This window comes from Electrophorus electricus, chromosome 6 (genome assembly GCF_041902795.1).
Source record: "Electrophorus electricus isolate QZ-2024a chromosome 6, ASM4190279v1, whole genome shotgun sequence".
Lineage (NCBI taxonomy): Eukaryota > Metazoa > Chordata > Actinopteri > Gymnotiformes > Gymnotidae > Electrophorus > Electrophorus electricus.
Window position 1 is genome coordinate 7,165,930 of NC_137502.1, and position 16,731 is coordinate 7,182,660.

General features: G+C 40.5%; 1 protein-coding gene across 8 annotated transcripts in view; it reads left to right on the top strand.

Annotated features, from left to right (window-relative positions):
* The window catches only part of tspan4a (tetraspanin 4a), a 71,924-nt gene that overhangs the window by 18,814 nt on the left and 36,379 nt on the right, over nucleotides 1–16,731 (top strand). For 4 of the 8 annotated variants that reach the window (XR_014124038.1, XR_003409929.3, XR_003409930.3 and 1 more), the window contains exon 1: nucleotides 8,078–9,802. Coding sequence is in view for 4 of the 8 variants with exons in the window: in XM_026999558.3 (XP_026855359.1) it covers nucleotides 9,434–9,802 (369 nt within the window). In the remaining 4 variants the exon portion in view is untranslated. Of the gene's footprint in view, nucleotides 1–8,074; nucleotides 9,803–16,731 lie in introns of those variants that run through there. The other 4 variants (XM_026999560.3, XM_026999561.3, XM_026999562.3 and 1 more) reach the window with 2 other exon arrangements.

Genomic DNA, 16,731 nt, shown 5'->3' on the forward strand with positions numbered 1-16,731 from the left:
ACCAACAAACATTCATATGTTTTGTTTGCATCTACCACTCCATGTTCAGAATAGGACTATAGCTATGATAAGGATTATTCTCAGAATCTTTTAGCTGTTCTGTCTAGGTGGAGTACATTCACCCCCACCCCTTCTAATTACACTGGAGACAATCCAAATTTCTGGCATGGCAGGAGGACCTTTATTTGACACAAATGCACCACAAATCTTTTTTTTCAAAATGGTGACAAATTGATAGGCAGACACTAATTAATGAACCAATATAACAAAAGGCCTGATCAAGATAGAAAACACACAGATAATAAGACCCCACAAAAGGGTTGCATTAATGAGGCTTAGTACAATTTCCTATAGAGAAGTAGGGTTTATACTCCATGTCTTTGACATGGTGACGTTTAGAATTATAAATGGTATGTGTAATCTCACTTTTCAGTGTATAGTCACCTCATATGGTACAGAATCAGCAGCAGCGTTGTTCAAAAATAGGTATGAAATGATCATTAGCTGATTTCCTGAATGGTAGATCTGTTTATCCACACTCACAACTCACTTTAATAGAAACATCTACCTAGTACCTATACACACTGGCCTCTAACTGGTACAATTGTATTGTCGGTGAGCTTTGTATGGTTACAGACTGTAAATCATCTTTTGCCAGGGACAATTTGTAAACAACTTTGTCAGTTCCTGACCCCAAGGCTACCAATGACCAGATATTATTGAGGTGGCATACCATTTTCAATACAGCATTAATAGTAACATGTTGGATGTGGGTGTTGAGATTATGTGGGTTTTTACACATGCAAATGTTTCTGTTTGATTGAGAGTGGACCTCCACCCAAAAATACATTTACATTTACATTTATGGAATTTAGCACACACTCTTATCCAGAGCGACTTACAAAAGTGCTTTGTCATATACTCATAGAATACATTCAGCCATAAAATACCCAGCCAACAGGAGTGCAGCAGTCTGAATCTAACCATTGGAGAAAGGCTTATGGAATGAAAATAATGTATGGCAAACATGGGCTATAAACTATACTCTAACTGTCCTTCAACATGGGTTTTTAATGTAGTAAACAATAAGAAATTACACAGATTTTGCCAAATTCTATTTAATAGAAGCCCATACATGGAAAAATTTACACTGTACATGAATTTGTTTTATACCAATAAAATCAATAAAGCTTTTAGATGTGGAGACTCTTACCAAATCTGACAGGCATTACTTACATTATTCTTTCATGTAAATCTTGTGTTTCTATATGTTCATGCAACCATTCTGAAAGTCTGATTTGTATGCAGCTGGTATTTGTGAAATAATTGGATAATTCGCTCTGCAATTATTATCAATCAATGCTTGCTGTAGTGCTAATGTGAAATGGTTGAGGAGCAGGACTGGAATGCAGTCTGCTGGAAAGAAAGAGATCAATCACATTCACTGACATGCCACTCCTGAAGGCCAGTTCACCTAGATTTACCCTGACATAGTCTGGCTGAGAAGAGGTCTCATGGTATGCTCTGGGAGTGTTATATGGTATGTTCCTATTGCATTAGATATTCCTGGAACTGTGTGATATATATCGTGCAAATTAAATTAGTTACATGCCATGGACATTCATTTAAACTTGTTGCCAAAACATGTTAGTGGTATACTCCTAAGATGTACCTGTCAGTTAAGTGCATCTTCAACTTCAGGGAGCATTAAGGCAGAGTGACAGATGGATGATTGACAGACAGAATAGTACTATACATAACTAAGGAATTTTCACTCTCTTCACTAACAGATTCTGAAACATCTCTCTCTTTCTCACTCTCTCTGTCTCTCTAAGGGTAACTGCCCACAAACAACCACGCTTGGTAAACTTTGAAGATGTTTTTGATGATTTACATGGAAGTAGGATGATTCTCGCTGGTTCTAGCACTTGTTTAATATTATTTTATTATTGTTATATTATTATTTTTTAGTTCTGTGCAAAATAGAGGTCAGTTGGATACATTTTTAAAGCTGTAGAGTAATGGATGTATCATTGCATATATTATCCAGAGTGCCTTGTGCAGTGTTTTATATGTATAATTAATCAGTGGCACTGGTTTCCATAGCAGTGTTCTTTGCTGTGAGATCTTATCCACACCAACATATTTATACACTAAAGTGATTGATATGAAGCAAGTTGGTACTTGCTACATGCTCTCCAACTAAAATATAGCTTGCTGATTATCATCTTATTTATTGTTATCATTTTGGAATTAAGTACTCGTACTACTCCAGCCTGCACAATTTTTGCCATAAAATGGAAAACCATGAGTTGTTTTAGCCATTCAGCTCCTGTAAGCAGGAACTGGAGCAGCTTTATTTGGAGAGTTCAAGGCAAACTCTCCACCACTAGATCTGAGCAATGCAAAAGTGCTGAAGTGCTACAGTGTAAATGCAACACTTGACCATAAATGCATTAAATTGTGATCTTTGTATGTGGGTGCTTCTATTTTCCCTAAAAATGCCCTCATAAATCATTGCATTAGAGAGCCAATTTATAATGAAGTCTAGAAACACTATAAAATTAATATTTGTAAGAGCAAATGATAGCACATTCTCATTCCATAAAACAATGCAGAGCAACTTGCCTCTGAAATTCAAATGAGACATTTAGTTTTATTTCCCATTGTTTAGTTTGATTTTTCCATTGTTTTTTCCTCCATTGGAGTATACATCCTTGATACATGCCCTTGCACTTGGCATTGGCTTTACAATGAGTTTTTTTAGTTGCATCTCTTCTGCCAGGTTATTTTTCTTTTTTTAATGTGTTTATGAAGAGATAATAACAAATATCTGGGCACATATATCTTGAGTAGGAGCATGGCTTCTCTTTGCTTCTGTGCATACAGCTTGCTACCTAACAGTAAAACGAGCAGACTAGGATTCCTTAAAGCATGTGAGAATACAGAGGCAAAAAAATGGTTGTAAACAGCAGTGCAGAGGAGAGGAGATATGTGAATGCAGAGAGGTGGTAGAATGTGCTTTTAGAGAGAGGCAGCTCTGACTAATGAAGAGGCCTGGATTAATGTCCCTCATAGCCAAAGTGGTAGAGTGGCAGCTTTAACAAGGTTCCTGCCATGAACATTCCAGGCACAGGATTTAACTTGTTCATTGAAGTGTTTAATAATGAGTCCACACTCCAGCACATAATCAAGAGAGACACACGACTCGTGAGAGCACACTGTGTTCCTCACAATAACCTATAAAGTACTCCAATTTTATTTCATTCCCCCCTTTTCTGAAATGAAAAGAAACAGAAAAAGAAAATAACATTTATCCATATGTTTCTTTTTACCGACCTAATACTTTTTCAGACTCAAAGCACAATATACTAGTGATGGAAATTCTGGCTCTTTCTAGCCAAATAATTTGGCCCAGCTCAACAAAAAGAATGGTCTTTTTCTGCTCTCAAATACCCCTTAATTTAGTACTACTTCTGGATTTTATAATTCAGCCAAATTTAGCAATGTTTCGACTCATGATTGGTGTGTGTGTGCACATTTTCTTTGAATTATTCAATGCAGTTATACTAAACCTTATAATTTCAAGAACAACATTATTTTAAATTATGTTTGTTATAAAAGCATTAATGTAAAAACATCAAACACATTTATGCATGAATATTGAAAATGTTTGCATTTTGTCACTCATCTTGTTTTATGCACAGTTTGTGCACACAAGTGTTTGGTCGCACAGCATGTAGATCAACACAACATCCAGTTTGTGCATGGAATGCCCATGGCCAAACAGGGTGGTGAAAAGATCATGCTATTATTCTGTCTTGCGTTAATTAACAACAACAAAAAAAGAAAATGACTCTAAGACGTGAGTCGGCTTCCCTCATTCACGAAAAGCGCGAGCTCATAGAGCTGGGTTATTTCACGACTGACACATTACAACAATATACAATACAAATACACATGTAAAATAAAACAGCTTGGATTAGAACATGCCACAGAGACTATTCTGTTTCTGTAATTTTACAACCATGAAATGCCACATGCCATTTAACATATTGGCTAACAATCCAATGCATTAGCACATTGTGGTCAACAACCCTTTGTCCACGGCAGCATAGGGATTATTCTACCCCTAAAATCTGCTGTTTTATAACTACATTACTATATCAGTGGCCCCTGCAATGAGCAGATAGTTTAATCTCTCTGCCTCTGGAGGTCACTGTCATTTGCGGTAGCTGTAGTGGCTGCAAGCTACTCTGTGAATCCACTAATGGTCGTTGAATCTTTCTTAGGCAGTACTTGAGAACTGGCTGGTCACCATTTCAATGAGGCAGTGGTGGTTGGACTGCCTGGAACTAGTTGGAGGTGTCGCTGATTCCTTCTGGTTATGGCATCATTCCTAGTCAGGACAACGCATGATCTTGTTTCAGAGGACTTTCCACCCTTTTGCTTCTTCTAGATTGATCAGAACACTTTGTCCTTGGCATAGCTCTGGGAGAACATGGACAGTGTGTTGCCTGTTTGGCTTTCTGGTCTCTCTGTCTGACTTCAGCATGATGGATGGGTAAAGGCTTCAGCTTTTTGTCTAACACTGGCACAGCTATGAGAATTTGATGATCCATCATTACCTGGTCAGACCTTACACCAGTAGCACTGATGGGGTAACCTGGTGCTAAGACCTGGTGCTAAGAATGGGTCTGTTTCAGAGTGCACTTCGCTGTTTGTCTCAGCTGCCCTGATTGACTGGGGACAATGGGGCCTAACATGAATATACACGAAACCTTATTTGTCCTGGAAATGTTTAAATTCATATATCATATATATATATATATATATATATATATATATATATATATATATATATATATATATATATATATAAATAACAGTCCATCACTATGACATACACAGCTCAGTCGCCAAGGGGCATCTGGAAGGGTTGCCGTGATCAGTGGGTCTGTCCTTTGAGTCTGCTCAGAATTCAGAGGACTTTACAGTTATTGCAATATCATTGCTGATGCCAGTCCACCATACCAAAATTCTGGCTTGTTCTCTGCATTTGGTCACTTGCCGGTGACCATAATGATTTCCACTGCAGCACCTTTATTGTTGGGATGTATGAATCGCTAGCCTATCTTGATATAACACATTATCTTAAAACGCCGAGAGATGGGCTCTTACCCACATTAAGAGTGGAAAAGGCAGTCTGTCTATCTTCTCAGGTCAAGTACTCTCTGGAGTACAGGGTCATTTCCTGTTGCACTTATATTTTTTTTTATCCCCTATGGAGATGAAGGTTTGACTGTTCATATATATGTACAGCAACATCTAATTCAATATTAGTCTTGAATTCTCCCTGAAGTGGATTCTTCAACAAGGTGCCAACGACCGCTAGCTGTTTCCTGTGTACTGCTACCATACTGAAGGCCATAAGTCTCATTAACGGTCACTGGCAACTGGAAGGCACTTGTTCAAGATTGTAAGAGTTTATTAAAGACAAATTAAATGTGATCAATTTGCAGAACGATGCCATCCAAGCCCCTTGGATAATGTTAAAACTGTTCACATGCCTAAGCCACAGCTAAGCACTCAGAACAGAAAGCAACTGATCTAAGCACATCTGGGTCTTCCTAAAGCAGTGTGTCTGTAGCAATTTTGATCTGTACTGACTACAGTGAGCTTGTTGATGTCATAGAAAGACAGTACTGGTGCTGAAGTAAGCAAACACTTCACCATTATAATGTTTGTTCCTGTGGTTCAGTGATGGGGTCTGTTTATGGTGGAGAGACCAGACAGGAATTTATTTCTCAGTGCCTAGCGTTTGGTGAAGCTCAGTGGTATTAGTAGGGAATGACAGTTCTGTGATCATTCTGACTTTGTTAACATTGGCTGAATTCCATGTTTGCCAATAGTATGACCAATATAGTATATCTCAGGTTTGCTGAAGTGATCCTTCTTTATTATGCTTCAGTCTAGTTGAATGATCCGTAAAACAGTGTTGGCATCTGACAAATGACTGTCGGCTGTCCAGTGCTCTGCACCTGTGAAAGCTTACATGTTCATGAATAACTTTGTGCTTTGACACAAAATGCGCATTAAACTTGGCAGCAACTCAGCAACTGTGCTTCATCCTTCCTCAACAAGATAAGATAAAGATGAGATTTAAAAAAGCTATCTCAGTAATGGCCAACATGATGGCCAAGACAGTTGAAAGGCTCCAGTTGTGAAACATTTTGACATTTGTGTGAAAAATGGCTGGATTTGCAGACCTGTCAGTATTTACACTTCTGAAACCATGCCATGAACTTTCCAGGCACATGATTTAACTTGTGCCTTGAAATATTTAATGGTGAGTCCACAGTACAGCACAGACCAACAAAGACAAATTTCATATTCTTGTCTCACGAGAGCGCACCTTATTCCTCATCATGTAACTCACAAAAACCTATGAAATATTCCATTTTCATTACAGTTACTTTCAAATGAAAGACAAAAAGAGAGGAGAGCAGGCAAGAAGTGTGTATGTTTTGTTCATTCATCATTCATGAAAAATTCTATTTGCGCTTATGATGATTAATGTGCATATACTACCTCACACTTCTTAGCAAAGCCATCCCATTCAATACTGCAGCAAAATATATAAATACTACCCCCCGCCACCCCCACAATATGCACAGTGAAGTAAACCTGCTTACATATTGCCCAAGTACTTTCTGTTTATGGTAAACAAGCATTTGGAAACATTTTACTCTAACATAAGTCTAATGAACCAAAGTAGATTAGAACAGAAAAAGGGTACAAAGGGTAGGATGCACACACAGTTATTGTTTCAACTACAACAGATAACTAACTAAAACTATTAAATGGTAGTGGGTTATTGCAACTAACTCATGTCACTAACTGACAGCTGATCCTAATGCCAGATTATTAAAAAGTATGTGTTCTGCTTACCATAGCAGACTATTTTCAAGGTGTATAATTGCTTCCGTCTAGACACTGAAGAATTGATTATTTGTTTTTGTTTTTTTGAGGGGTGTTCTCAATGTTGCACCTTCTAAAATTACTGTTTAGTAATGAAGAACTTTTGGCTGGCATGCATATTGTGTCAAATTTATATGAAGAATCTATAAGGTTTTGACAGATGGGCACCATAGTGGTTTGAGATTTTTAGTTCATTTTTTATAAAGACTATTTGATACTCCATTTTGAAATCCCATTTGTATTTGAGATATTATTTTAAATCTCCACCCCTTACCCTCGTCAAGCATTTCTTCATATTTGTTGTTGCTGGAGATGGCTCCACATACACACATGCACATGTACACACAAAAACACACATCAGTTGCTGGTTAACTGTTTCCAGTCCCTTTAAATGTGATTGCAGAAGAAGTGAATGACAGTGTATCAGCAGTGGGAAATCAAACTGCCACACGTTCATGCAAGCATGCACACTCACAAAAACACATACAGAAGCACACACACAAGCACAGACACACGCTTCAATACAGGTTCTGAAAATAAATCCCCTCATAATCTTTGTTATAAAATGAAACTTGCAGTAGACCTGCAATGAGACTGAATGCTGCTTAATGTCTTTCCAGGATTTTTTTTTCCACTCCAGTAATATTAGAATAAGTAGTCTAAACTCATCCACTCTTATATGTAGATTACTGTCTACTTTAAATGTATGACTATAGTATGCAGCATTTTCTAATGTTGCACTGGCTTTGTGTACAAACAGGCTTAGAATATGAGATGAAAGAGAGAGCGAGCTATACTGCATCACATATGCATCACTGGTGTAATAACCACCTCTGGTCCCTTTGTAGCTGCGCTTCGAAGAGAAAGAGAGGGAACGGAGGAGAGAGCATGTTAGGGAGGGGTGTAGCAGAGACCCTGGATTGGTTAAGCTCAGAGGAGGCGTGGCTAACTTCTGAATGATTTGTGAGACACCCCACCCTGTAAGGATTTGGGGACAGTTACCAATGAGGCAGAGGGCGGGTGGGAAATATGGTGTGCACGAAGCATGTGTCTGAGTGGGCGTATGAGAGAGAGAGAGAGAGAGGTAGAGAGAAGGAGTGAGTGAGAGAGCGACAGAGAGGGAGAGAGAAGGAGGGAGCTGGAGGCAGTCTGACTGGACTCCTGTTTCAGCATTGCTGCTGTGCTGAGGAATACAGGAATACAGCCCACTCTTCTGCCTCACTGCCACGACTTCATCGTTTCAGACCTGGACGCTGGAGCCAGCACTTATGCCTCAGCATAGAGGAGAGGACACTGGGACAGACCTATTCAAAACTCACTGCCTCTTACTGCTGGGACAGCTGGATGTTAAAGTGCACCTTTGGGAGAAGACAGGAGCAAACGAGAGTGGACGACAGAGGCAGAGTGGAAGGATAGAGATCAGGCAAGAGTAAAAGCCAGGGGTTAAGGTTGGGAGTGAGAGCAGATTTAAAAGCAAAAGAAAGCAAGAAAAAACAGAAGAGGCAGTTTAACCTTTCCAGTCAGAAAAGGAAGACAGGGCAGGAGACAGGTGCAGAGGATTGAGAAAAGAAAGAGTATAAGGAAAAAAACAATGTGCACATGGCAGTTAGGAAGATGAGCCTCGACACAGGAAAACAGAAGCCTGCCTGCTGCATTTGAGGATTTTTGGCTACGTTGCTTCCATTTGCGTTTTAATTCTCTTGGTCGATCGTCTGTCCATCTGTGTGCTTGTGCCATCACTTAAGTTCAGCTGGTGCGAGAAAGTCATGGCACAGGCTTTAGTGGCAGCACATATCTGATTTCATTCTGCCAAAAGCTGCGGTGTACGTGTATGTCTACGTGTGTGTGTGTGTGGGAGAGAGAGAAAGTGTGAGTGCATGCATGCATGTGTGTATGTGTATGCATGAATGGCTTAGCAGAGAGAAGCGCGCGTGGGCTTCGGGTGGATGGTAGAAGGCTTTATGATAGAGTGGTAAGCTGTCTTCACACCTGTCTCCAAGCTGCATGCTGAGGTTCCTTCCAGCACCCTGTCAAAGTGAGGAGATTATCATCTGCTTGAGTGCCCGAGCTGGTGTCATACTGAAGCTTTAATACCAGCTATTCGTGTTGGAGTTGCATGCAGCGTTGGAGGACTAGGGAACATGACCTGATGGGAGAATAATGGAGCAGAGCTCACCTGAGATTTGACCGACTCATGAGGGTGTGGTTGGCCCTCTGTCGGATTCAGTTAAGGTTATGCAGTTTGACTCAGGAGAGAAAATACCTTTTTAGAAGAACTAAAGCTGTTTGACTCTAGGACATACTGAAACATTCTAAAGTCATTTGAGTTATGTGAATTTTTCATCATGAAGACACACATGACCGTGGCCAGCTAAACACAAAGATTGCCTTGTTTCCCCATATTTTGCATATTTAATTTTTTTCTTTCATTTGGTGCTGAGTGTTTGCCAACATGGGGATCATTTGGCCCTTGGGGGCCCCGGTGCCAGCACCAGCCCCTGACCACAAAATGCGGCGATCAAGCACAGACGAGACTCCGTACCGTCGTAGCCCATCTCTGGACAGCAAGGCGGGCTCACCACGTGGGCACTACAATGGCGAGCAGGAGCCCCGCGGCGGGCTCTTTGGCTTTGGTTTCCGTGCAGCGCCAGGACCTCAGACAGCCAAGGCCGGCTATGGTACGGCACAGGGCAGGAAGTACGTGGTGTTTTACCTGGACCTCTCCTTCATCTTCCTCTTAGAGCTACGCCGCTGCAGGATGGCCGAGGGCTGCATGAGGGCCCTGCGCTATGCCATGGTCTTCTTCAACCTGCTCTTCTGGGTGAGTACAAAACAAACACATCTAGCACTCTGACAGTGTGAGTGTGTGTGAGTGTGTGTGAGTGTGTGTGCACATGTGTGTGTACGTGTGTGTGCGTGTGTGTGAGAGAGAGAGAGAGAGAGAGAGAGAGAGAGAGAGACAGACATTTGCTGGCATTATTACCTGCATATCAGGTCAGATCTCCCATCCCCACACTGTGTGTGCAGTGTTATCTTCTCTGTCTCACTTCACTGCAAGAATCTCTGTGTCTGCTGTTTTGTATGTGAATCCCTCTCTACAGTGCTTGTCTTGGTTTTATTAAACTTCCCAAAGAGTAAAGAAGAGGTATGCAGAAAATACAAAAGGGAGATTCCTCTCGTCCTTCAGTTGATTTTTGGTCCCTGATGGCATGTGAATGTTTTTCTGTATACTGTGCAAATTACAATTATGAGTATATTTTTTAAGTAGATGGTCTTTGATGCCAAAAAGTAGTATTTGTCTTTTTCCAGGACATGGTGTCCTCTTCTTACTCTAACCTTAGTGTCTTTCTACATGATGCTTTCTACCTGATGCTACCCTGACCTTGCAATGAAGCAGTCTGTATTTTCCTTTTTTTCATTGTCCTCATTCTAACCTGTGTGTGTGTGTGTGTGTGTGTGTGTGTGTGTGATAGAGAGAGAGATGCAGACAGAAAGTGTCTGTGAATAGTATACATAACTACAACAGTAATAGTGATATAAGGTCAAATGCTGTGTCTGTCTCCTTGTAGACCACCCTAGAGTGTCAGATTAGTCTAGCATGCAACTCCTCACACGCAAATTCATTTCCTGTACTGAGTGCAGTATGTAACTACATGAGTGCATGGCTGTGTGTGCTGATAGAATATTGCCATTAACAGTGTCTGCATGTTCTCCCACAAGATCACTACAAATATTTGATCCAGAGTGTTTGTGGAAATGTTTCTTGGGTGTTTAAGAGCATTGTGGGGGATAAGTACCCATTAGTAATAAAGTACAAGCCTTTGACACCGGGGATTGTAATTCTGCTGGTGTGCATGGGTTGCCTCTGGGACTGAAGTGACCCTTGTGCAGCTTAAATGACAGCTTGTCACCACTGGATGGGCTCATCTATTGAGCGGGGGGGGGGGGGGGGGGTCTACAACCATCTGAAAGGGGCCAGTCCCTATGTGATTAGAGGGAGGATAGGCTCAAAACACAGATACATCCGTCTTTCTAAGCAACTACTATTAGAGATTACCAATGGACAAAGCCTCCAATAGCCAAATTAGGGTTAATATGAGAAGAAGCACTTTGCTAGGTAGGGATTTTTTGAGGGGTATGACATGCACAGCACACACAGCACATGCATTTATGAACACACATGCGCACACACACACACACACACACACACACACACACACACACACACACACACACACACACACACACACACACACACACACACACACCTCACAGAGCGTGTGCAGGACTTACAGATCAGGGAATACGGTTAGCCTGTGGCCCAAGAACTCTCTGTCACTTTACCTTTTTTGTATACGAGGGGCCACTCATATTTAAGTGTGGTCTAGCAAATTCTCACTTACTGAAGCTAAATACCATTACTCATGTAGAAGTAAATACTCATGTAAATACCATTACTCATGTCCTTCCCCCTCACAAAAACATACTCACACATATCACATATACACACGGAAACGCCAGCACATGCACACACTCACATATTCTCTGCTCTAACAAATTGGTATCTACACTGAGCTGGACTTGTGGGTGCTTTTTAGCAGATGAGCAACAAACAAAAGAGTCTTTTTGCCTTAGATATAACCCTCAACTGCAGTATCAATGACATTCCCAAACAGGCTGGAATATTTAATGCTTCAGTGCTGCAAATCACACTAAAAGCAATCCCTCACAGGGTCCTAACAAGAACCAGCCACTTCATTCCACACTCAACACCAACACTTACTAATTAATCTTGTTAATGTTGCCAATGTTGTGTGTGTGTGTGTGTGTGTGTGTGTGTGTATGTGTGTGTGTGTGTGTGTGTGTGTGTGTGTTAGAGAGAACAGGAGGCAGAATACAATAGACAGTTGAAGACAGGTCTAGGATCTGTGAGATGGAGCGGGAGCATGCTTAGATGTTATTTTTACTCTCCTGCTAATCTAGGTCAAAACACAGTGGTTGCCTATCACTATAGGCTCGGCTTAATGCCCATAGACAATGCCTTTCCCTGTAATGCATTTTTGACACTGGCAGTAGGTAAGTGCCTCTGGTCCTTTATTCAAACCAAAGACAGTGATGCCATGCACTGAAAAGGTCAGTAAATCTGGCAGTGTTTGGCTTTTCTCTGCTAGGGTTATATTGGCTAATGCTATATGTTGCACGTCACACGGGACAATGTGGTTTGCTTTTATCAAGGAGGATGGTGACAAGAGTCAAAAGGTCAGAAAATCTGGCTAAGCTACAGACCCATTCTGTTGCTCTGCCATCGCTTAAGGCTGAAATGGAGGTGGTATTTCACTGCATGCTGGGGGGAGCGGGTGTCAGCCATCAGATGTTACAGCTAAAGATCTCAGAAAAGAGATCTGTTAAATGAGCATCTCTGTGTCTTTGTCCCAACCAAAGCAGTGACGAAGATGGAGGAACGTATTGTGACCTTTCTTTCGTTCTTTCTTTCTTTCTTTCTTTCTTTCTTTCTTTCTTTCTTTCTTTCTTTCTTTCTTTCAGGGTAGAAACACATGTAACCTTTCCCCCAATATTTACCTTTAGCATGCAATACTCCATGAGCATATTTCAGTTGATACAAAGTCTGGCCATTCTTATCCAATAAAGAGCTTTGCTGAACTGTATTTTGTGACATGAAACAAAATCACTCATAACCATTTTGACATGAATCTTTTCTTCTATCAGAACAGTTGTCAGGGATGAACACCTGTCAGTGGCTTTGAGTTCAAAATGCTTTAAATTCATTTTATGCAAGACTGATGCATGTGCTTTGTAATATGTAATATTTAGTGTTTTGTCTGATATAAGATTATAGACTTACATTTACATGTATAGACTAAAGACTTTATAGTCATTTTTCAGTACTAATAGGGCACCAGATGTTAACTGTAATAGCTTTAAAAGGAATTACTGTGAGCACATCCATATTAGTTTACCATTAGTTTGAATATCAGGTAGGCCTGTGTTGATAGTTTCAAATCAGGAGTAAGTAACTATTACTCAAAAGTATCCTGTCTGTTGTGCTGCCTTATAAGCCTGAGGCTCTTTGTGAGGAGCAATATGACATTTTAAAAGACTTTTAGTAATTTAATTGCTATCAGACCTTGACTTAATACATAATTCAACCAGAGATATTTCACTGTGGCTTGCCACCATATTATTCTGTATATATATATATATATATATATATATATATATATATATATATATATATATATATATATATATATATATATATATAGGCATATAAATAAATAATATTGCTTTTTCATTTTTAGACCGTGTACATATATACTGGAATTTTTTCATAGCACAGAAGTGACATTGGTTTATATGTGATTTCTTCATTTTCTTGGATAATAGTTCAGATTTGGATTCTTACAGGTAAACTGGTGCTTCCTCAGCACTATTTGCACAATGTAAGCTTATCACCAAACACCCAGAGGTCCAGAAGGATGTCTAATTTAACTTACACTGATGTATACTGATATGAAATGGTATCTGGTACTTATAATTTCACATCTAAACTTGATGACCACCTAATTCTCTGTACTAAGATGTGTTAGCTTTATAGGGGATTCTCTAAACACTGAGATGTTAAGATTTCTGTTCTGTTTTTTTTTTTTTACATTGATGGCTATTAAAGGATAGATTTATTTCTGAGGTGTATCAGATTCGATCCACTTAACAAAAGGAATTCAGTGTGTTACGGTTGTTCATTTCCAATTTAGGTGAACTTTATAATTAGTTGTACATTTGTGTACATTAGGTGTAAACAACAGCATGTGTTGTACACTGGGGAGCCAGTTCCAAATTCCATGTGAGTGCTTGGATCATATTTTTGTTCACAATTGTGACTTGCAGGAAAAAACCGATCAATATTCCTCAAGAAGGAGATTTAGGTGATATTGTATCTCCTGGAATTCAATGATATGCACAAAGCTTTTACAGTGTGTGCTAATAATAAGACAAAGAAATGCAACAGCCTACAGTAAAAACCAGGATAAACACTTTGCCCCAAAATCTGAAGCAATGTTTGGCAGAGTCACATAGAACTTGCTGAAAAAACTAATTTCAGTAACATGCATAAAACAATTACATGATTCTATAAAACTTTTATAGGCTTTTAAGAGCAACATCCTTCAGCTCATATCAAAGCTCAGCTAAAAATCATGGCTGTAAAAGAAGGCTATGAAGCTCTACTAAAAATGCTATGAAATAAACTACTGCCTGTGGAAAAAAGCTGGACGTGCTTCTAAAATGTAGAAGAGCACTGCATTGAAAAGCTAGTGCTGAATAGGCTTACCTATACAACCACTGGCCTGACCTTGAAACCCTGCCACACTTGAATGGTGTTCTGAAGATTGTGTGTTAGGCACTGTATTTGTTACCATTGGGCAATGCATTAGTTATTTCACTGCAGTTATTTTTTTTTCCAAGGTAAAATAATTTTTTAGGTACATGAAATAAGATTTTTGTCTTTTTAATATTAGCGAATACTGCTGATTTGACACTAGTTACATAATGCCTGAGAGTAATATCTGAGAGTTTCTGAGCTCAAGAATTGTCCATGACACCTGAAGTTTCAGCCTTCTGTTTTGCACTTTCTCATACTAAGTGCAATTCATTTGATAACATTTCAAGTTTTAAGGACCCCGTCTGCTTAGGTTTATCTGAACATTCTCAGTTGTTTATTTAAAAGAAACTCTGTTATAACAGACTTTGTCACAACACACCTGGGCCAAGGTGCAAAACCTAGAACCTATAAACAAGTGAATGTGGCACAGTTGCATACACAGCTGTCAGTCTGACCCCTGCACACCTAAACCACTGAACCACAACTGCCTGACACCTCAGATTCAGCCAGCACATAGCTACTTGCATGCTCAGGTTACGTGTGCTTCTGATTTCTAAGATCTGAAATAGACCCCCCCCCCCCATGTGTTTTGCGTTAGCATTGCATGGTAGACTCTGCCCATTGACAAGAGCTCAGTACTCTCATAATCTTGCTAAGCCTTCAGCTGAGCAAAACAAGCTGATTGAGAGCTGCCAGTGGTCGCCCTGGAGTAGGAGCCCACGTATGTCATTCTGACAGGAGGCTGACGCGGTACAGCTGGCACGCTGAGCAGTATGGGCTCTGCTCCTCAGGGATCCACACGACACTGGAGCCTCTTGTCTCTCTTCCCAAAAGCAGGATCAGTGTTGATTAAAAATAGCATTTCAGTGAGAAAAATCAACTCAAGGACAATGGGCAATGCTGCTTGCTGAGAAATTGGGAGATAAATATGCTTTTAAAGTATGATTTATTTTAATATAGGTGAAGTACGATGTATATTTGCTTTAATTTTGCACTGATGTAAATGATAATATAAATGACTGCACACTGTTATTGACAGACTGATTAATTGCAAACCTGAATGTTAGTCCTGTATTTGGCTTGCACAGTACCTAGCAGGCAACTTAAGTGTTTTAAGTGAATAATATTACTGTTTGCATTAGGTTTCTAAATGACACTGTGTGGTAACAGCTGTTCTTATTTATAGGTAATGAAAGGGCACTATTGCCTCTGTGTAGTGTGAGATTGCCTGGGAGACTTGCATGTGGCTATGAAAGAGAGAACAGAAGCATATTAGCTGTCTACTGATGGGCACTGGGAAATGAGTAATTGTGGCCCTCTCTCCTCCCCCTACTCCTTCCCTCTCCCTTTCTCTCTCATTTTCTCTCTGGCTCATGAGAGACACGCTTTCTTCCACAGATGAAAAAAAGGAGACTTTATTAACTACTATACATGTCCCATCGTCCCATTGATGCCAGCTGGGATATTACAAGGGGGATTGACCAGAGCCGTGCCAATGAAGAAAGTAATAGGGAGAGTGAAATATAGCAAGGGAGGAGGAGGTGAAAGGCAAAAGGCAAAAAAGGAGAAATGCCTGACAGGCTCTGTCTTTCTGCTTGGAGGGTTGGTCCAGGGGCATGGTGGCTACAGGAAGAGGCAAAAGTTAGCTCCACACGTGGCCTTCAATGTGGCTGTTTAGTAGCTCTCGGCCTTCTGAGCAGTTTGTGAGCCTCCGTTCATCCAAATAGCCGAAGAGAGATTAGAGGAGGAAAGACAGAGAGCTACAGAGTGGGAGAGGGAGAGAAAGTCAGAGGTGACCTGAATCAGGAACACAGACACGTCTTGTGGTCGCATAAATGAGTTAGCAGGGCGCTAATGATGACACGGAGCTCTGCAGTGTCCAAATGGAAGGCAGGAGAATGGGCAAAAGCGCCACTGCTGTGCGAGTGGAATGCTAGCAAAACTACCTGACAATGGTGGGGGGTAGGGGGTGTTGGTGGAACAGGTGTGTGAGCGACAGGAGGCCTGAGAGAGAGAGAGAGAGGGAGGAGAGGCTATGAATAGAGCCAGATCGGCTGAATCATAGAGCACCTTGAGAAGATCATAAGTGGCCCGCAGTGCTCATTCATCAGAGCTGTCTCTTAGCAAGCACCAGCTAACAACCTCTTCCCTACTGCAGCTCAGCATTGCACTACGTGGCATACACAGCACTGTCACTCAGGACTTGTGCACAGTAATTCACCATGCCTGTGGAAGACACTGGAGTATTTAGAAAGCGCTATTTGTTTGTCTGGTGTCAGCCATGATTTTCAGTGTACTTTAGTGTAGTGTCACTGCAGCAATAGAAAACTGAGCTTGCTCAGTAACACGCA